At 40.6% G+C, this 23,218-nt stretch overlaps 1 protein-coding gene and 1 long non-coding RNA gene across 2 annotated transcripts in view; one reads left to right on the forward strand and one right to left on the reverse strand.

Annotated features, from left to right (window-relative positions):
* LOC126988053 (transient receptor potential cation channel subfamily V member 5-like) overlaps positions 1–23,218 on the reverse strand; it is a 97,753-nt gene that overhangs the window by 33,275 nt on the left and 41,260 nt on the right. Inside the window, exons 7-10 of the mRNA XM_050845849.1 lie at positions 15,809–15,880; positions 8,962–9,112; positions 5,391–5,494; positions 4,248–4,330 (exon numbers count right to left, since the gene is read on the reverse strand). Coding sequence (XP_050701806.1) covers positions 4,248–4,330; positions 5,391–5,494; positions 8,962–9,112; positions 15,809–15,880 — 410 coding nt within the window. The remainder of the gene's footprint in view (positions 1–4,247; positions 4,331–5,390; positions 5,495–8,961; positions 9,113–15,808; positions 15,881–23,218) is intronic.
* LOC126988054 (uncharacterized) overlaps positions 14,180–23,218 on the forward strand; it is a 94,393-nt gene continuing 85,354 nt past the window's right edge. Inside the window, exon 1 of the long non-coding RNA XR_007741407.1 lies at positions 14,180–14,278. This is a non-coding gene — a long non-coding RNA (uncharacterized LOC126988054). The remainder of the gene's footprint in view (positions 14,279–23,218) is intronic.

Consider the following 23,218-nt stretch of genomic DNA (forward strand, 5'->3'; position numbering starts at 1 on the left):
AGAGGAGTATACTGCGAGCAACGTTGCCAGATTGTCGTACTCAGTCGCTTATATTTCCCGACTTCCTACCCCAAAACTGTCTTCTGGGCTCCAATAACGAAACTCATTTACAGTTATCGTTAAAAGAGTTAGATCCTGATGTCTCTTGGCAATAGTTAGGCGTCAGAAACCGGTAAATACTATGCTCTGAGTACGATGACCTGGCAACAGTGACTGAGAGGCAAACAACACAAAGAAATGCTATATCTTAAAATGGGATTAGGATTAGTTTCTATATTAGTGAACGTTTCTCCGGCTACCAGCAGTCAAAGGGTTAAAGGTAAGAGACTAAATTTTGTGCCTATCATTACTTAGCAAGAGTATAAGTCGTAGAAGGAGAGAAAGAGAAAAAAATCAGTGAGAAAGAGAAAACAGGAAAATAACAAGACATAAAGTAGAAAGCGGAGGAAAGGAAACAAGGCTAAAGGAAGGAGACTGTAAAGTTTGTGAGCATAATTATTTTGCATGAGTTCAAGTGCCAGAAGGGGTGGGGGAAAGAGAGAGAGAGAGAGAGAGAGAGAGAGAGAGAGAGAGAGAGAGAGAGAGAGAGAGAGAGAGAGAGAGAGAGAGAGAGAGAGAGAGAGAGAGAGAGAGAGAGAGAGAGAGAGAGAGAGAGAGAGAGAGAGAGAGAGAGAGAGAGAGAGAGAGAGAGAGAGAGAGAGAGAGAGAGAAGAGCAAGAGCAAGGAAGGAAAACAGGAAAATAACATAACGCGAACTAGATAGAGGAAGAAAGGCAGAACGGTTAAAGGTAGGAGACTTTAAATTTAGCAAATATTATTATTGTGCAAAGAGTTCAATTCGCAGGAGAGAGATAAAACAGGATGAGAAAGCGAAAACAGGAACAGAACAATACACAAAACTGGAAAGAGGGAGAAAGGAAAGAGGATTAAAAAGTAAAAAGTTATAAGATTTCTAACTAATATTATACAGAATGAGTTTAAACAAAAAAAGGAGTGAGAGAGAGAGAAGGGGGGGGGGAAAGAGAGAGAAAGAGGAAGAGCAAGAAACTGATAAAACACAAACTAGAAAGAGAAAAAAAGGAACGAGTGTTAAAGATAAATGGTTGAAAGATTAGACTATCATATTGCAAGAGAGAGAGAGAGAGAGAGAGAGAGAGAGAGAGAGAGAGAGAGAGAGAGAGAGAGAGAGAGAGAGAGAGAGAGAGAGAGAGAGAAAACACGGTAAGAGAAACGTAAGAAAAACAGGAAAGTAACAAAATATAAAGTGGAAAGTGGAAGGAAAGAATGAAAAAGGTGTGATTATAATTATTCTGCAAGAGTTTGTCGCAAAAGGAGAGACAGAGAGAGAACGGGGAGAAAGAAGGCGAGGGAGAGAAGGGAAAAACAGAAGAGTAACACCAAACACCATAAATCGGAAGAAAGGAAAGAGGGTCAGAAGGTAAGAGGATAAAAGCTTTGCAAATAAGATTATAATTAACTTGGGAGTCCAATGCCGCGCGCTCAAGAAGAGGAAGACAAAGTAGACAAATGGGAAACAGAAATGGGACAAAAGAAAATAACAGAACAGAATATCGAAAAGAGAGAAATAGCAAGGAGGAGAAAGAGGGAAAGAATGAAAAAGGGAAAGAGAGAAAGGAAAAGAAGAGCAAGAAAATAACAAAAATAAGAAAACAAAGTGAAAAAAGGAAAAAAAGATGAAAAGGATGAGTATATATAAATAAAAAGCAAAAAAAAAAAAAGACAAACAAAGGGATTAAAGGAAAAATACGATGAATAAATATGAATAAAAGAATAAGTAAATAAATATATAAATAAAATAAAATATGCAAAGACACAAAGGAAACAACCGGAAGCAAAACAATTAACAACAACAACAACAACAAAAGTCAGAATACACAAAAAGTTTTTCACCGGGAATTGTTGAACGTTCTCTCTCTCTCTCTCTCTGTTTATTTATCTATCTATCTATCTTCGTGGCAATTTGTAAGTCAATCTATCTATTTATCTATCTACCTCTCTCTATATCTCTCCATCTATCTATCTATATATCTCTATATATATATATATATATATATATATATATATATATATATATATATATATATATATATATATATATATATATATATATATATATATATATATATATATATATATATATATATATATATATATATATCTATATATATATATATATATATATATATAAGAAAAAAAAACAGGTAATGCCTTTTGGACACGTGAAGAATGATAAGGAAAAGTCAAATATAACGACGAGGAGATTTGTAAAAGTAAGCTTGGAACTGAAGACACACGGGAACCGCTCTAAAAATATCTATCTTCTTTTCTCTGTAAGCTCCAGAAGAATATATTTAAGCGTTTTTTCTGGTATCTTATTTTGTTCAGTCATAGTTTGATTTTTGTTTGTGGCTGTGCGTGGAGGCATTACCTAAGAAGAAAATGAATTGTGTTGAAAAATCGTGAATATAAAATGAAATGTGAATAATAATGAAAGAAAAATTACAGAGGAAAATATAAATAAGTTTAAGATAAATGGATATTCCAAACCAAAATGAAGTAAAAAAAAATCATTAACCTTCTAAACTAAATAAATAATGAACAAAAAATGAAAAAAGTGAAAAATCAGTGAGGAAAATAATTATTGCAACAGAAAAAAAAAACAAGTTGAAAATTGATGGATTTTTCTCACCATAAAAGAAACTAAAAAAATGAAACATACTGAATTGATTAAATACACAATACAAAATAAATATATATAAAAGGAACCCGATTACTATAAGGAACTATGAAATTAAAACAAGAAAACGATAAAACGAAAAAACAAACAAAAAAACAAGAAAAAAAAGCAATTATGAAAGAAAAAAAAATTAGCGAAGTTAGTAATTCTCTCCAAATCACCAATTAAAAAAATAATAATTTGAACCCTTTACTAACTCAACGTTCCTACCTCGTAACTCACTGCTACTTCTACTAAGGTCCAATCACTTACACATTATCAAAACGTTTCCCACACTCGCCTCGCCATTAATGTGTCTTTAGGAAAGTTGGTCTCACAAAAAAAACAAAAAACAAATTGACTTGTAACGAAAAATTAACATGAAACTGAACTCTTGAAGGATAAGTGATGGAGATGAAAAACGGTTTGGTAACGACACATTGAAAGAGAACGAAGAGAGAGAGAGAGAGAGAGAGAGAGAGAGAGAGAGAGAGAGAGAGAGAGAGAGAGAGAGAGAGAGAGAGAGAGAGAGAGAGAGAGATCAAAAGTTGGACATAAAGGAGATAAATCATAGTTTCTCCGTTCCTCACTTTACTTTCCTTCCTTGTTCCTCCTTTATTCCCATGCTCCTATTTTCTTACACTATCTCTTTATCTATCTTTCTCATTTACGTCTATTTTATTATCTTTGCAACCGCTTTATTACTTTCCCTATTTTCATACCTTTGTCAGATGGACCAATCATATTTTTTCTCCTTTTTCGTGTTATTTGTTTTCTTTTATCTTTCCTACTGCTGTTATTTCCACTCCTTTTTCTTGTCTTTCATATGTTTTTTACTTTTTTTTTCTGTGTTTCTTAATTTCTTTTTCTCCTCTTTTCTTCTTTTTCCCTCCTTTTCATTTTTCATTAATTTCCTTCAGCTTTCCTTTCCTCTTCCAATCTAATTACTATCTTTATTCTAACTCATGTTTTTTTTCTCCTCGTTTCCATTTTTGTATCTATCTCGATTTCAGGTTTTCCGTTTAATCATTTTTTTCTCCTCTTCCTCTCCATCTTCTCACTCACAATGATTTCCTTTCTCTCACGTTTCTGTTAACATCCTCATTCTTACTCGTCTTCTTTTTCCTCCTCTCTATTTTTGTGCCGTCTCTTCCATGAACTGTATCTACCCTTATTTCTTCCTCTTACCGTTTCTCTTTTTCGTCTCACGCGCGGCCTTGATTTCGTTTTCTTTTCGGGATCCTTTTACGGTAACTTTATTGGTGTTTCTCCTTCACCAATGACGTCAGAGGAAGAGGCACGTGATCTCTCCACACATGTCTCCGTCTCCTCCTCCTCCTCCTCCTCCTCTTCATCCTCCTTTTCTCTCTTCCTCCTACTCTTTCCCCTTTCCTCCTCCTCGTCGCTGCCTCAAAATAGAGATTTGGAAAGGAACGCGTCTATTTGTGAAAGTCTTGTGGACTAAAAGGAAATCTCTCTTTCTCTCTCTCTCTCTCTCTCTCTCTCTCACCTTTTCTTCACAAAGGTCTCCCACTTGGTCTTCAGCAGGTCCACAATCGGTCCTTCCATCAAGTCCAAATGAGCCTCCTTGTCCTGTGATGAGGGTGGTTATGGTTAGTTGTGGTTGTGGTGGTGGTGGTGATTATGATGGTAAGTAAAGAGGCAAAAGAAAGGGCTATGGTGAAGTGTGTTAGTGGTTAGTGGTTTGTGGCAGTTAAAATGGTTGCTGTTAGTCGTGGTGATGATGGTGTTGGTGATGGTGATGATAACGATTTCTATTTTATCAGCAGTAGCAATGATGGTGGTGATGGTGATGATTTCTGTTTGTGATATCTGCTTATTTCTTTGGTGGTGTTAGAGGTGGTGGCGGGTGGGGGAGGGAGGCTGGTGATATTGGTGATGATATTACCAGAGATAAATAACGTTGAAAAAGATGAAAAAATATTAAGCTGACCACTACTACTACTACTACTACTACTACTACTACTACTACTACTACTACTGCTACTGATATTGCCTCTGTGGCCAAGCGCTTAACGAGTCTAACTACAAATCTGTGGGCTCAGGTTCGAATCCCGGCCCTGGCAGTCGGCGTATAGCTCACCTCTTCGGACTGGTCGATAAATGGGTATCTGGGAAAATCTTGGAAGGTAATCTGCGGTAACCCGGATTTTACCCTTGCCCTGCATCCCGAGGTAATGGATTCTTTCCCACCATAGGCTCAAGGACCAATGCGACGGAGATGACCACCACTGCCGCGGCAACAATAAGGTATACCAGGAACTCTGTAAATATAAATGTCGCCAGGACTGTTGCCGGGTGGTATTTTCCCCGCGTCTCGTGCTTGAGAAGCCCACCCCTCCCCTCCGCCAGACATCACGTGACTGGAGAGAGAGAGAGAGAGAGAGAGAGAGAGAGGGGAACGAGACGCCAAGCCAACAATTTGGCGGAAAACGGGCTGTCTGCCTCGGGACACGTGATGTCTGGCGGAGAGTAGGGGTAACGAGGAGGGAGTGGGGTGGCTGGTGACACTTATATTTACTTAAAAATACTTAAAAATACTTTTCCTCCCTAATTTCTATCTTTCCCGTACTTCATTAAATTTTGGCATTACATTACCACTACCACCACCACCACAACCAGGCACACGCACCCCGTAGGCTATAAGGTTGAGAGCCGATTTGGTCTGCGTCTCCCCGGTGTTCACGTTGATTGTGTCCAGGTATTCCAGGGGGTACGCCGCGCAGGTGATGTTACCTGTGGAAGGGAACACGTGTATACAGAGGGCCAGGTGTACGAGATGGCACGTGAGAAGAGGAATATGGCATAAATGAAAAGAGGGAAGTGAAAGGCAGACATAGAGAAGAAGATGGACAGGCAAAATTAATTACTACGCAGATGGAGACATATACTTGCGTTATAGGGTTCGAGGGTAATAAATGTTAATTAAAAGGAGAGTTATCAGCTAGAGAAATAGAGGGAAAGGAAAGATAGACACTCACAAAAGAAATATAGACTAGATGGATAGATATACAGATATTTATTTATTTCAATTTTTTACTGGACTATGTATCAAGTGACTGACTGATTGATTTTTTTTATTTATTAGTTAGTTAAACAGATAAAAGTTGTCTGTTAGTTTGTTAGTTATAATGTGTTTCATTTTATAGCTTAACTGTGCAATTGTGTGTGTGTGTGTGTGTGTGTGTGCTTATGGGTATCTAATGCAAACACACAAACACACAAACATCGCCCCCCCCCCCCCCAACACACACACAGCCACCCACACCCACCCACCCACCCACACACACACACAGCCACCCACACCCACCCACCCACCCACCCACACACAGCCACCCACACCCACCCACCCACACACACAGACACCCACATCCACACCCACAACTAGTCATATCTCACGCTAGCAGCCAGTCACAAAAAAGTGAGACAACCTTCAATAAAACATTCCGAGCAAAAGCGATACAAAAAAAAAAGGAAAAAAAAAAAAGAATACAACAAGAGGAAGGCAAATCACGTTTGTCAAATATAACCTTTCTTTTGATCCGATTTGTTTGACGTTTCTTATTTGTCGATCGGCTTGACGTCACATACACACACACACACACACACACACACACACACACACACACACACACACACACACACAGAGAGAGAGAGAGAGAGAGAGAGAGAGAGAGAGAGAGAGAGAGAGAGAGAGAGAGAGAGAGAGAGAGAGAGAGAGAGAGAGAGAGAGAGAGAGAGAGAGAGAGAGAGAGAAACAGGAAAACGAAAAACAAAATCACTCCCGCAGAAAGAAAAAAAAAAAAAACATTCACACGAGTCTCATTTCCTTTAAACAAAACTCTTCCGCCTCTGATATTGGCACGAGGAGGAGGAGGAGGAGGAGGAGGAGAAGTGGGAGGAAGTGAAAGAAGAAGGAAGAAGAATGACAATAACAAGAAGAGAAAGAAGAAGATAAAGGAGAAGAAAATATGAAGAAGAAGAAGAAGACCAAGAACAACAACAACAAGAACAAAAAGATAACGGATTGAAAAAAATAACTAGAGAAAAAAAAATTAGAAAGATAAAAATGATAAAGAAAAAGGAAAAAAAACAATAAGAAGGAAAAATAAGAGAAAATAAAGAAAGGAATAAGAAAAAAGAAGACGAAGTAGTAGAAGAAACAACAGACGTTCATTTAAACTCAACTTCCCCAAACGCACCACGAGGGAGAAGTAGAGAAGAAAACGAAGAGTCGTGCCTTGCCTTGCCAACCCTCGCCTTGAGCTTATTGGCAAGGCTCGTGACGCGTGCTGGAGGCGAGACGGACGAGCTAGCGTGACCCAAAGACATTAACACCGAGAGGGAGAGATGTAATGACTGCAGAAGAAGGTTAGAGAGATGCTGCTGTTGAACTGCTATAAGAGAGAGAGAGGGGGGAAGATAGATAGATAGGTAGATATACAAATGGGTAGATAGATACACAAAGAGAGAAAGAAAGGAAGAGAAAGAAAGAAAGAAGACGAAGAGAGAGAGAGAGAGAGAGAGAGAGAGAGAGAGAGAGAGAGAGAGAGAGAGAGAGAGAGAGAGAGAGAGAGAGAGAGAGAGAGAGAGAGAGAGAGAGAGAGAGAGAGAGAGAGAGAGAGAGAGAGAGAGAGAGAGAGAGTACCAGAAAATGTATCGGTAAACCTAATGTATATGTCGTTAATGTGCTCTTGAAGAGAGAAAAAGCCCGAGAGAAAATAATCCTTCCTCCCGCTTCCACGTACACACGCAGTCCTAATGACACTTTATGGGTCCCACGGAATTCGCCGCATTAACGTTCATTGCAATTCGCGGCTCGTCGCGTGAGTCGGTCGTTTGTTGGAGGTTACGGTCGTTCTTCTTGAGGTGGGCGGCAGGTACGATGCTTAGTCTTGTAAAAGCTTTCAGGCGCAGTGCACGGAAAGGATATTAAGTAAGAATGTTACACGTGCTTTCTGAGGCCATTAGACTGATTAGAGGGAAAGTATATCAGTAGTACACTTTAAACATATGAAGCAAAAAAGAGTTACACGTACATTCTGAAGCTATTAGAAGGACAAAATATCTCAGTAGTGCACGGTAAAAATATGAAGCAAACAAGAGTTACACGTACATTCTGAAGCTATTAGAGGGAAAAAATATCTCGGTAGTGCACGGTAAAAATATGAAGCAAAAAGGAGTTACACAAATTCAGTCCTGAATTTTCAAGGCCTTTACCTGATTGAAAACATATTGCATGAATGTGAAACTACACACATTTACTTTAAAACCTGAAAATTCTGTTATATCACCTTTTAAACGTAAAAATTCTAAATATTTACTTTACATTCTGAAACTGAAAAGAAACACCCGCAGACTCCCGGTGCCTTGATCACTTGTTTAAAAATTTCGTCGTTTTGGAAACCAGTAAGATTATAATTCAATTTTCAAATCTGCCCTTGATTAGAATTACGCTATGCACTTTTCTTACGTTGAAACAGCACTTTGAATATTGAAAAACAGAACACCCACACATTCCCACTAACTGTTTCTGATAAACACTATAAATATGTAAGCAGAATTTTAGCATTTCTCGCATTGAAATCATGTAATATTAATCTTTTTCAGGTTGAGGCAAAAGATGTACCACCAAATATGATAACCGAGGAAACTGCAACCACACACTGCCTCATATTTATGCAACCTCCCACGCGAACCTCAGTCACAGCTACGCTTTCGTTCCTCACATGTTATTCAGGGACAGGAAAAAGAGGTACTCGAGAGAATGCCCCGAGAGGAGTCGAGAGGCGCGGATATAACACAAGGCTTTAAAAATACACCCACCCTTATGTTTTCTGTGCGACAGTGTAAAGATAAGTGAGAGCCTCGCGCGTGGGTGGAATGGAAAGGACAAAATACGTGAGAGAATATAATAAGGCCCACGTGACAGAGAGAGAGAGAGAGAGAGAGAGAGAGAGAGAGAGAGACAGTGGACGAGGAACAGTATATATAGATCTATATCTATATATATATATATATATATATATATATATATATATATATATATATATATATATATATATATATATGAACACACACACACACACACACATACGCACATATATCTACCAAGGACATCCGCCGCAGCACACACACAATAAAACTCAATACTACCCTTCCCTCCCTCCCTCCTCCTCCTCTTCCTCCTTCTCCACACGTACCTATCTGCCAGTAAATCTCTCGCTCGATGTTGAGGATGTGGAAAAAGATGTCCCGGTGGGCGAGGATGGCCGCCAGGGAGAGGGGGATGAGGCCCTGTCTGTTCCTGATGCTGATGGTGGCGCCCGCCTCGAAGCACATATCAAACATATCCTGAAGGAGAGCAAAAGAGGAGCAGAGCGTGAGAAAGAACAACGGAGACTGAAAACAAAGAAACAAATATATACTGAAATGAATAGTGATTGGTAAAGGAAAATATAGTATATGAGAGTAGAGGAGAGGACTGCAAGGGTAAAATAGAGGCTACAAAAATTATGTGTGTGTGTGTGTGTGTGTGTGTGTGTGTGTGTGTGTGTGTGTGTGTGAGAGAGAGAGAGAGAGAGAGAGAGAGAGAGAGAGAGAGTCAAAACGAATGGATACGTTGTCAAACACAGAATATAAATCATAAGTTTCAGGTTGTTCATTCCGGTGCGTCAAAATAAACTCTCTCTCTCTCTCTCTCTCTCTCTCTCACACACACACACACACAATGTACAGTAATATTCCCCCACACAATGCAATGCCTCGTCCCGGTCGGCCATCTGAAGCGCTTCCTTTTCCCCCGGGCGAGGCAGAGAGGCACCTGGGGCTTGATTTGAACTCATCACGCCTCCACACGTGTGCCTGGTCGCGTCGGGGGAGGAACAGAGAGGACGCGGCTATACTGTTTACTGTTTATGTGGAAGTGAAAGATATTAAAACCGTCCAGGAAAGAGTACAGGTGGGATGACTTTAGGATGAAGGCAGGGAGGAGGAAGTTGTAAGTTAGCAGAATAATAAGTGGTGTATATGATGTGTGTGGCGGTACTGTTAATGTCGAAGAGGAGGATATTAAAACAGTCTAGAAATGGATAAAATGCAGGATGGATTTAGGATGAAGGTAGGAAGGATTTGATTGTAAGTTAGCAGATCAGTCAATTGTGTAGTTAATGTGATAATGTGGTTATATTATTTACGTGAAAGGTATTAGAACCGTCCAGGAATAAGTAAAACCAAAATGAATTTAGGATGCAGGTAGGAAGGATTTGGTTGTAAGTTAACCGATTAATCAATGGTGTAGTTAAAGTGAGGATGCAGCTATAGGATTTACGTCGAAGGGAAAGAAATTACAATCTTTCAGCAATGGATACAAGCTGGGTTACTTTAGCCTGAAGGTAGGAAAGAAATTGGTTGTATGTTAGCCGAATAATCAATGGTGTGTAGTTAATGTGAGGAATTTGTTATGCTATTTACTTCGAAGGGAAAGACATTTGTACCTTCTAGGAATGGGTACAAAGCTGGATTAATTTTTATTTTTTATTTTTTTATTACAGCAGAGGGGACAGTGCAAGGGCGTAAAAAAAACAATAATGAAAAAAAAAGCCCGCTACTTACTGCTCCTAGTATTAAAAAAAAAAAAATAGAATCATCCACCAATTGGTATTAGATGGATTAGTATGGGATGAAAGGATGGAAGTTATTGGTTTACAAGTTGGCAGTGCAGTAGTTAATATGTAAAGGTCTATGTAAACGTTTCATATGATAGCAGGAAGGGAAGATAAATTACAGGTTTACATAGCTGGGCATCTCTCCTCCCGAAATTGACCTCTCTTTTAACCACTTCTCTTAACCCTTTTTGCAGGAGAAGTGGTTTGCGGGCTTTTTTTCTTTATTGTGTTCGTTTTTTTCTTTTTTGCCCTTGTGCTGTTTTCTTTACTGTAAAAAAAAAGGAAATAATCAGATCGAGCAATGGTGTATTTAATGTGAAGACGACGGCAAGTTATATCAAAGGTTAGATTTATGTATAAGGAAAGCAATAGCAAGTCCCTGGTGGGTGGCTTCTCATTGCCGAAACTAAATCATGCCTCCCTATACCACCTTCCCCTCTTCTAGGAAAGCATTGGCGATGGATTACCTTATCATCACCCTTAGCTGTGTGTGTGCATTCCCTCATCATCGCTGTACACACTTGTCCCTCCACGCATCTTAACCTGATCTTAATTGAAACAGTCTTCCTTTGATCTCGCGTATATCGATTAGTGTCTCTGGTGGCTGTGTGCGCCTGGGAAATCAAACTATACATACCGCGAGTCATATCCGTGTCCTTTCCCTCTTCATCTTCGTGTGTTGTCTTGTCCCTGGTGGTTTTGCGCGCCTGACGTGAAGTGAAGTAGGATTTCCTTATGATTACGTGAACCTCCTCTGGGGAATAACCTACGAATCTTTTTTCACCGTAAGATCTGTGTGTGTACTCTCCCAACGTGATCTTGTATGCGGTCTTGTCCCTCGTGGTTCTGTGCCCTTGCCCTGAATTGAAACAGTCTCTCCTTTTTATTGCGTGAACCTCTCTCGGGGATAACTCACGAACCTATTTTCACCGCAGGATTTGTTCGTATATTCGCCCTCCGTCACCTTCGCGTACCAAGTCACATCCCAGTGCCTTTGTGCCCATGACCTGAATTGAAACCGTGCCTCCCAACACCGCGCAACACTTTTCTCTGTAGTAATTTGAAAACCAGAGCGACACATCATACATGCATAGCCTTCGTGTGGGCGGAAGAGCCGAGATATGTCTTCAAAGAGAACTAGTGTGACGGTGGTGTCCCTAGACGGTGGGGACGGGTATGATGGTGGAAGCAGAGGTGGCACTCACTGACACTATACAGTGGCCCGTATTACTAAACATTTCGTCGTCCAAGTTCACATATTTGACAAGGCTTTCCTAGGTGTTGTGGGCATTTCCAGGAGTAGTTGTATGACCCTGGTGGTAGTCTGACCCTTCTCCTGTACCGAGAATCTAAAGAAACACTCATTACAACCCGATTGATCCCCTCTTTGACCTTTAGAAATAGTTGATATGAGAAGCAAATGTGTCTTATAATACCGACCAGTTTGACGCATCAGCAGTCATACCGTGGCGAGCACAACGCAATAAAGCACATCCGGGACCTTCAGACCATCGCCGACAAAATCTTCATCAGCAGCAGCAACAGCAGCCATTACCAGTCCACTGCTGCACAAAGAATATTCCTAACATCCTTCACCTTCCTGTCTTTTGTAAGTGAACTCCATCCTGTTCCGGCAAAGGCTCTAATTTCATCTCCCCAACTGATTCTCTCTCGGCCCGAACTTGAACCATTCCTGGGCCGCCACTTTGTTACCTCGGCTGTCCATCTGTTATGAGCTTGCCGAAGAAAGGTAATATAGACTACAATAGCGTGGGCATCAAAGAAAGGGAAAAGGGAGACAGGTGTGGAGGGAGTTACAAAGGAGGTGTTTAGGGGAAGGGGAGGAGACTGACGCAGAAGAGGAGAAAGCGTGCAGTAACACCCACTAAAACTACGCCTACACACAACCAACAGCAACAGTGAGGAAAAAGTAACGATGATTTTTAAAGCAGTCATGACACGAGGAAGAGATGAAAGAACTAACAAGAGCTCTAACAATATAGAAGACAGAGAAAGATGAAGTGAAACAAACAAACACTATCAAAGCGGTGTACAAGATGAAAGGGAGAGAGGGAGAAGAGGGTGGGGAGGGAAGAGAGGAGGGGCGGGGCTTGGTGCGTGGGGGAAGAATTGACGTAGGAGAGACACGCGCAGTTAAGACCACCCGTGGAACTGAAATAAAAAAGAGAGAGAGAGAGAGAGAGAGAGAGAGAGAGAGAGAGAGAGAGAGAGAGACACAAACAAACACTACCACCAAGAGTACAGGATGAAAGGGAGTGAGGGAGAGGAGGGTGGGGAGGGAGGGAAGTTGGGGAGGGAAGAGACGAGGGGCGGGGCTTGGTGCGTGGGGGAAGAATTGACGTAGGAGAGACACGTGCAGTTAAGCCCTACCACTGAACACTGAAATATTATAATAGATAGATAGATAGATAGATAGATATAGATAGATAGAGAGAGAGAGAGAAAAGAAAGACAAAAACAAACTAAAGTGAGAGATTAAAGAGTAACAAAGAGAGACAGACACAACACAGGAAAAAAATAACACGATCTTTACAGTATAGGAGCAGAATTACAGCCTTTAACTATCCCTCTACCTTATATCGCTTGCCAGCCACACATCAGTACCCCTTTTTTCTCGTCTCTTTGGTCTCCCTTCCGCCCCAGGAGCCGTGGCCTTGATAGCGTATCTGCCGCGTGCGCCACTATCAGCCGCGATAAGGGTAACGCGTGGCGGCGCTCAATGCGGGAACACACTCGGAAAACACACATCGCCGACGTCCACTCAGTCCCTTGAAACGTAATCAGGGTGGAGAGCGAAAGGGAGGAGGGGATGAGGGAAAAGGTGGGTGGGAGACAGGATGGGAAAGGAAGGGAGGGGGAATGAGGGAGAGGGTGGGAGGAAGAGGGATGGAGAGAAAGGAAGAGTGTGGGAGGGACAAAAATGGAGGGAGGGTAGGGAGGGAAGGAGAGAGGGAGATAATGGATATGATAGCTGTGTGGGTGACTTTTTTTCTGCTATTTTTTTCAGTTCTCGCTCCGTTTCTACCCATGTTTATAATAATTTAAATAATAATAAAGACGATCATAATCAAAGGAATAGTATAAAAATAATGAACGATAATAATAATGCTATCACTACTACTACTACTACTACTACTACTACTACTATTATTTAATCATTGGGATTCTCATTATCATTGTTTATTATTATTCTGTAGTAGTAGTAGTAGTAGTAGTAGTAGTAGTAGTAGTAGTAGTAGTAGTAGTAGTAGTAGTAATAATAATAATAATAATAATAATAATAATAATAATAATAATAATAATAGTAGTAGTAGTAGTAGTAGTAGTAGTAGTAGTAGTAGTAGTAGTAGTAGTAGTAGTAGTAGTAGTAGTAGTAGTAGTAGTAGTAGTAGTAGTAGTAGTAATAATAATAATAATAATAATAATAATAATAATAATAATAATAATAATAATAATAGTAGTAGTAGTAGTAGTAGTAGTAGTAGTAGTAGTAGTAGTAGTAGTAGTAGTAGTAGTAGTAGTAGTAGTACAGCAGCAGCAGCAGCAGTATACCAATAATTACTATCACGGCCGCTATGGGACAGGCAGGTCTCTAAGATGAGTCCCGCCCCTCCGAACCGGTCATATCACGGCCACATTATTAGCTGCCTGGCGGGGCGTTGCATCACCTGGCGGGTAATTACGTCACGGAGGGGCGAGGCACATCCCCGGGGACTCGTTACGTCAGGTGGTGGAGGGTGCGGAGCGGGGGAGGAGTACTGGCGTGTTCCTGGGAGGGTTACGTAACATGTTAAGGCCGCGCGTGGTTGTGGAGGCGGGCGGGAGTGTTAAGGTGAGTTAGTACAATGAATCACTGCCTTCTTTTGTGCTTTGTGGATAAAACGTGAACCGAATACATCGGTGAAGGTTCTAATTCCATCTTCTATACTCCATCCTACCCTGGCGAAGCTTATAATACCGTCTTCCATATTCCATCCTACTCCGGTGAAGGTTCTAATTCCATCTTCTATACTCCATCCTACCCTGGGGAAGCTTATAATACCATCTTCCATATTCCATCCTACTCCGGTGAAGGTTCTAATTCCATCTTCTATACTCCATCCTACCCTGGCGAAGCTTATAATACCGTCTTCCATACTCCATCCTACTCCGGTGAAGGTTCTAATTCCATCTTGTACACTCTACCCAACCACGGCGAAGACTTTAATTCCCTCTTGTATCCTCTACCTTACCCCGGCGAAGGTTCTAATTCCATCTTGTACACTCTACCCAACCACGGCGAAGACTTTAATTCCCTCTTGTATCCTCTACCTTACCCCGGCGAAGGTTCTAATTCCATCTCTCCGTCTAGTTCTCTTTATACCCTAACGTCAACAATTATGTGAGCTTTTTTTTTCTATTTCATGTTGGTAATTCTTCACATTAGGTAATTTCTATGTTTATCTGTTCCCTATTTCATCATGTTCTCTTCCTCTCTCTTCAATTTCTACCCAGCATTATTCTTTTTATTCCTTTTTGGGCACCGTACACAATACTAATATTCTGAAGCTAATGAAAAAGTTAATGACTCTCTCTCTCTCTCTCAACACCTGTAATTAAGTAGCTAATTTGTATTCGGTCTACACGCCCATTCTCTCGCTCGTCATTATGGAGTCAGGGACGCAACACTCAAACTCCCCAAATGAAACACAAGGCAACACTGGATTCCCCAACACAACAAAATCTGACACAATGCTACACAACACAAAGTAATTTTATCTTTCAGTCCAACGCAACCAACTAGTACGCAACTTTATGTACATCCCAACCAGACAGTACGCAACACTGCCCCCCAAAACGCAACATTAGGTCTTCCAGCAAAATACCAATCCTGATACACACCAACAAAGGGCATCAGAAAGCAATACAAAACTGAAATACGAATCCACATGAAACAATACAAGAGAACACAACACTACAGAACACAACAGAGCATCGGATTCTTTGGTTCAGCAACACAAAGCATCACACTGATAAGCTAAATAAAACAAGAGAACACTAAAAGAAGAAACGCAGTGCAACACAAGGCAACGCTATATATTTCAACACAACACGAATCAAATAAACACTTAACCCTTCAACACAAAACTCGATACAACGCAACACTAACGAGGTGGAAAACAACGAAACACCTAAGCCTAAATTCCACGGCTCAACACAACTCCTTCCATCACTAAATTATTGAACACAACAACAGGAAGCAACACTACATCAATAAGCAACACAAAATAAGGGAAAACTAAGCAGGTAAAAAGAAACACACATACACCAACACTCACTGCCATCACGCAACACAACGCAACACAAAAGCTCTCTGACTCACCATTTTGTCGTAGATCACCATCATGTGTGTTACAGTGTTGCCGTTAGTGTCCTGCAGGTCCGGGTTGGCGCCCTGCAACACAAGTAACACAAATTAGGACTATGTAGACACCTCGCCGTCCGATATTGACTCTCTCTCTCTCTCTCTCTCTCTCTCTCTCTCTCTCTCTCTCTCTCTCTCTCTCTCTCTCTCTCTCTCTCTCTCTCTCTCTCTCTCTCTCTCTCTCTCTTTGCCCTTGAGTTGCTTCAATTAATGTAAAAGAAAAGATGCGGAAAGAAGAACCTTGAAATGTTTTGTCCTTCATTAAAAAAAAAGTAATCTAACCCTCGTTTTGTCAGTTTGTTGTTGTTGTTAACTTGAAGCATTTTGTCCTCAGTAAAAAAATAATTAATCTTTCATTCATTGTCTCTTTTGTTAAGCTTATTCATGTAAGTGCCTTTATCTCATTCATACAACAAAAAAATAATAATAAAAAGTCCCACTACACAAAAGCATAGAGTAAGTTTCCATTTATATAACCCAGCTCATTATTATTATTCTTTAAAACAATTAATTTGGAATATATATAAAAAAATGCTCAACACGAGAATAAAAACAAACAAGAAAATTCCAATACATTAAAAGCGTATTGCAATCTTCCGTTTATGTAATCCAGTTCATTATCATTAATCATAATAATAATTAATGTGGAAAATATCAAAAGGTATTCATAGCATTATCACTGATGAATATTTTACGTGGTGGGGTAGGCTCTCTCTTTTAATGAGGAGAAATGATTAAATGAGCTATTTAATTATTTCGCTAAACTCTCCACTTCAGTAATTATAAATTTGACAAGTGAATTACATCAACAGAATGGTAAGAGATCGGCCACTATATGGGTTAGTATGTCAGTCGGTCAGTTGGTCAGTCGGTCAGTCAGTCAGTCAGTCAGTTGGTTAGTCAGTCAGTTGGTTGGTTGGTCGGTCAGTCAGTCAGTCAGTCAGTCAGTCAATCAGTCAGTCAGTCAGTCAGTAAGTTGGTCAGTCAGTCAGTCAGTCAGCTGGTCAGTCAGTCAGTCAGTCAGTTAGCCGGTCAGTCATTCTATCAGTCGGTCAGTCAGCCAGTCAGTCCGTCATTCAGTCAGCCAGTCAGTCCGTCATTCAGTCAGCCAGTCAGTCCGTCATTCAGTCAGCCAGTCAGTCCGTCATTCAGTCAGCCAGTTAGTCAGTCAGTCAGGCACGCCCTCCCTCACTGTTTGTCGTTGTGTAAGTCAGCATAGTGTTTTAGTCAGATTATTAGTTCATCATAATCATCATCATCATCATCATCAAACTATGTAATTACACTGCAGTACATACACATTGTTTTTACATTATACCGTTTTCAGATTATCGATACTGAACTGGAAATAGAGATGCAAGTTTACCATACGTTATTTGTGTGTATATATTGTGACTGTCTTATTAAATTCCTTGTTCACCGGGAATAATATAAAGATAAATACAAAGGCGATCTCTCTTTCCTGTTTTGTTTACTAGTTTCCAGTTTCAATGTAAAAGTCAACTAAACATTTTCATTTCGACACACAATCTGATGAGCGGCCTTCCTTCCTTCCCTTGGGTCTCTTTACATCATATATATTCCCAATCCATCACTCCTTCGTCCTTCTTTTGCTTCCATGTCCTTCCCTTTGTCCTTCTCCTGTCCCTTCCATGTCCTTCCTTTGTCCTTCTGATGTCCCTTATACATCTGAGCCCCGACCCTTGCCATTCTTTTAACACACCAGCGGGAGCAGACAACACCAATCAAACAAAGAACATCAGAAAAAAATGCTTCAAAAAAGTGCTTCTGAGAAAAAGTAATTCAGATTTCAATAACCGTTTATCATGCTAATTTTTACCTGCTTACTTTTCCATTTCCAGCTTTTTTCCAATCCATTAAAAGTGATTCCTAGGACTGATCTCACCCCCATTGCTTATTTTTGCTGCTTACTTTTCCATTTCCAGCTTTTTTTCCAATCCATTAAAATTGATTCCAAGGACTGATCTCACCCCCATTGCTTATTTTTGCTGCTTACTTTTCCATTTCAAGCTTTTTTTCCAATCCATTAAAATTGATTCCTAGGACTGATCTCACCCCCATTGCTCTCAGCACTTCTCACTCAATTTCCTCTTCATCGACAAGGTCAGTGTTCGTGTCTGTGGTGGGCGTTATGTGAAGGGGATAACTCACTGATTGAAACTTCCCTTAGAGTACAAACCGTATGGACTTTTGATACGTATGTCACCTGGTTTTCAGAAAGCACTCCCGTTTATTAATTACTCCTGATAAAAAAAAAACCCCACACGGCCGGGAAAGCACCTAAAACATTGATATTATGGCCCTTTACGTATGTTCATGCTTTTTAGATTCTAGCATTTTTCCTTCTCTTTATCTATCTATCTATATCTTTCTTTTTTTAATTATCTACTTTTCTATTTCTCTATGCCTTGATCATTTTACCTCTGTCTCACTTTATCCTATTCTCTGGTCTATCTGTGTATTATCTGCCTGTCTATCTTCCTCCTTATCCGTCAATCCATCTATCCCTCAATCTCTCTCTCTCTCTCTCTCTCTCTCTCTCTCTCTCTCTCTCTCTCTCTCTCTCTCTCTCTCTCTCTCTCTCTCTCTCTCTCTCTCTCGCTAATTAATACCTTATCTCTCCCGCCACGCACACTGAACACCTTTATATATGCTCGCCTCGTTAAAGGTATGTATGTACACGTGATATTTTTGGGCGTCACGAAACATATATCTTGATTTCTGTTTGTGGGGAGGGGAGGAGGGGAATGGATGTGTGTGTGTGAGTGTATGTATGTGTGAGGGAGGGAGGGGGGGGTAGTAGTAGTAGTAGCAGTAGTAGTAGTAGTAGTAGTAGTAGTAGTAGTAGTAGTAGTAGTAGTAGTTGTTGTAGCATACTTAATAGGGGAAGAGTAAGCAAGATGGACTCACTCATAAAAAAGACGAGATTATGGAAGCAAAATGAGGGGAAAAAGGGTTAAGGAAGGAAAATATATAGAGAAAGATGGGAATGGAAAGAGAACGGGAAGAGAATTGAGGATATGGACGGAGAGAAAGGAAGAAGAATAAAATAAACAGAATATACAGCTAGAAAGACAAACAACAAACAAACACACAAACACACACACACACGTAGAAGACACAACCACAAAACACAGAGAGACCAAAACAAACATACAGACCAAGAAACCAGCGAGAGGACTAAACACACAGAGGCGTACACACCTTATCTGCAAGGAAAACGGATACACCAAGGATGGCAAAGTACCCCCGAAAGTACCCTAGTTTTCTCTTGATGCAGGGGCGACGAGTGAGGAAGAGAAATTCTACACCTAACTATAAAACTACATTAAGGCGATGAGAGGAGTGAGAGAGGGGTGAGGAGAGACAGAAAGAGCGAGGAGAGGTGAAGAGATGGATGGATAAGAGGGAGGACTACAAAAGAGTGAGAAGGAAAAATAAGGAAGGAAAATCTCAACACCAACTCGAAAAATAAATAAAAGAGGGTTGAGAGAGGTGAGGAAGGAGGGAGAGGATGAAGGGGAATGACAAGCGGGAGAAGGGAAGGTGAAGGGGTAGATAGGCGAGGGGGAAGAAGGAAGAGGGAGAAGGGGAATGAATAAGGAAGAAAAAACTCGACATCAACTAGAAAATAAATAAATAAAAGGAGATTGAGAGAGGGGTGAGGAGAAGGAAGGAGATGTAGAGAGAAGGGATCCAAATAAGAGGAAGAAGAAGAAAGAATAAGGAAAGAGAAATCGACAACAACTCTAGTAATATAAATGAGGGAAAGAAGAAAGTAGAAGGGGAGAAGGGAGAAAACAGATAAGGGTGATGAAATGAAGAGGAGGAAAAGAAAAAAAAAAGATGAAGTTAATGAAGAAACTAAGAACAACAACCTCAATCAACTATCACTACAATATATGCAAAATAGAGGAGAGAGGGAGGACGACATCAGAAAGAAGGGAGAGACGAGGGGCAGAAAAATGGAGAAAGGGGAGATAGGATTGGAGACGTAGAAAAATGAAAAAGGAAAATATACAGGATAAAAATAACTGAAAGCAGAAAAAGGGAAACATGGGGGAGGTGGAGAAGGCAAAAAACGGAAAAAAGAAAAGTAAAAAAAAGGGATTAAAGGGTATAGAGAGGTGAAAGGGGTGAAAAGGAAAAAACTTGAAAGGGAAACGGACAAAAAAATGGGAAAAAATGACCACACGAGGGGAGAAAGAGGATGGAGAGGGGAGACAAAACAAAGTGAATATTTATGGTGAGAAAGGTGAAGGGAGTAAAAATTTAATGGCAGGGGTGAGAAGTAAAGCAAAGATATAGTGATCGGGAGGGAAATAAAGAGGGAGGAGATGGGTAACACTGAAGAGAGAAAGAGAAGGGATGGAAAGGGAAGGGAATATACTTAGAGAGAGAGAGAGAGAGAGAGAGAGAGAGAGAGAGAGAGAGAGAGAGAGAGAGAGAGAGAGAGAGAGAGAGAGAGAGAGAGAGAGAGAGAGAGAGAGAGGATCTACACCTAACTAAGCTAATATAAACCATTACATTTCATCATCGTCTTTTGAATCGAGCAGAACAACAACAACAACGACAACAACAAATAAAACAACAACAACATTACGATATATATTCCTACTTCAACAGATTCCCATGCACACAATTTCACTCACACTTCTATTATCGGAGAAGCATTTTTACTTATTCCTCCTACAGTAATTAACTCGCAGATCCAACTCGCTAGATCACTTACCTGCTCGATTTCCCTCTCGGCTACGCACCTCCGCTATAACTGATATTGTCACCGTTAGTATTATTCACTTTTCATTCTCGTACATGGCGTTACAGAGGCTGAAAAGGATGCATGTTGTTTTTTGCCTCCCTCCCGGTATAGCATTTAATACACACTCCCCGAGATATTCCACTCCCCAGTTGTTATTATAGGTATACTTTGCACTCTACCAGTCATAATTATACATCTAATTTGCACTCCACTTTAATTGTTCGCACTCCCCATGTCAATATAGTAACCACTCCCTTTATCTGCCATGTCGTTCAACGACTGTTGCTTAAATTACAGGCTCACGGAGTAGAGGGTAAAGTTTTGAACTGGGTCAAGGCGTGGCTTAGCAATAGGAAGCAAAGAGTGCAAATCAATGGTAAAAGATCTGACTGGGGATGTGTTACGAGTGGGGTCCCACAAGGTTCGGTATTAGGTCCACTTTTGTTTATTATTTATATCAATGACTTAGACACAGGAATTAGTAGTGATGTTAGTAAATTTGCAGATGATACCAAGATCGTTAGAGTAACTGAGTCGGATCAGGACGCTAGTATTCTCCAAGGTGAACTCAACAGATTATATGACTGGGCGGATAAATGGCAGATGGAGTTCAATGTAGGGAAGTGCAGTATTCTGAGTGTAGGTAGGAGCAACCCCTCACATAACTATTGCTTAAATGACACTCTCATAAGTAGGTCTGGGTGCGAGAGGGATTTAGGGGTCTTAGTGAGCTCTGATCTCCGTCCAAGGGCACAATGCATTCAAGCTAGAAATCGAGCTAATAGGGTACTGGGATTTATTTCAAGGAGCGTAAGCAACAGAAGCCCCGAAGTCTTCCTCAAACTATATTTAGCATTAGTTAGACCTCATCTTGACTATGCGGTTCAGTTCTGGTCACCCTACTATAGAATGGATATCAAAATGTTAGAATCGGTGCAGAGGAGGATGACTAAGATGATTCAGGGGTTGAGAAACTTGCCATACGAGGAAAGACTCAAACAGTTAAACTTGCATTCTCTAGAAAGGCGAAGGGTGCGTGGAGACATGATCGAGGTTTATAAATGGATGAAGGGCTTTAATAAGGGAGACATTCATAAGGTTTTGTTGGTAAGAGAACCGGGTAGGACACGAAGTAACGGGTTTAAACTGGATAAATTCAGATTCAACAGGGACATAGGCAAAAATTGGTTTACTAACAGGGTGGTGGATGAGTGGAATAGGCTTAGCAGTCATGTGGTGAGTGCCAATACAATTGTCACCTTCAAAAATAGACTAGATAAATTCATGGACAGCGATATTAGGTGGGGTTAGATACACGGGAGCTTAGGGTCAAAGGAGCTGCCTCGTACAGGCCTACCGGCCTCTTGCAGACTCCTGCGTTCTTATGTTCTTATATCTACCCGGACTCTAGCGAAACGCCATATTAGTATTCTTTATTATCAACATTATTATCATCTTAATTATTGCAATCATAGATATATTGAATTATAACAGACTATTCTCATTCTTATTCCAATCATCGTTTTTAATATCACAATGTCGAAATAAAAAAAGAGGACAGGATGCGTATTGGAGTTAATCAGAGTTCCGGTATTGATAAGCGGTTGTTTCAATAAAGCCTCGCCTCGGAGACACACAAGAGATCGGCCGCGAAGCAATATTACTATCGCGTCCTCGGAGACTATCAATAAAAGACTGTGTGGGTATGTTCCCCTGGGCCACGGATGTGCGTGCGTGTGTGCGTGTGTGTGTGTGTGTGTGTGTGTGTGTGTGTGTGTGTGTGAACCCCTCGGCCGCTGGCAACGATTATCATGTGTTGCAGGAGCCGCCGCTGGTCAGTGCTTTGATATCTTCGTCCCATCAAGCGGCAATATCTCGATCATCAGGTACTCAGGCCTCAGAAACACGAGTCAGGGGAGACTAGCTTCAGGGCGTGGCGTTGTACTTGTGTCTTCTCCCCCTGTATTAACTCCTATTATTTTTTACATTCTTCCCCTCCACATTATCTTCCTCTTACTCGTCCTTCTACTCTTCTATTCTTATTCTTTCACTTTCACCTCCTCTTCCCCATCCTCCTCCTCCTCTCAGTTACTCGTTTTCCTTTTTATTCTCCCACTTTCACTCCTCTTCCTCCTATAATTTCCCAACGCGTTGCTATACTTTCGAGTAATTCTATTTTCTTGTAACTGGAGTCCAGAACTGCACTGCGTATTCCAGGTGAGGTCTTACCTACAATTTATACTGGGACGATGTAACTCCCGGCGTCTTATATTATTTCATTGCAGGTTCATGGCAAAGAAAACTTGAATGTGGCTTTGGCAAGTAGCCCATCATCTTTATGGGCGAAGATATTAAACATTCATTGTCCAACCACTTAACGGTCTAAATGGAACCAATTACTTATATATTTAGTTTTATTACTCAGGAAAACACTTCCTGATAAACGCCTGGCTACATTATCACAAAAACACGCCACTAGAGAAATCAGATTCATATTTCAACATTTTGAAGTTCTAAGTGAGGATAAAAGCTCCTCGAAAATTTATCACTCCAATAGATAATTTCTTAGAGCTTTTACCACTAAA

Source organism: Eriocheir sinensis, chromosome 67 (genome assembly GCF_024679095.1).
Source record: "Eriocheir sinensis breed Jianghai 21 chromosome 67, ASM2467909v1, whole genome shotgun sequence".
NCBI lineage: Eukaryota > Metazoa > Arthropoda > Malacostraca > Decapoda > Varunidae > Eriocheir > Eriocheir sinensis.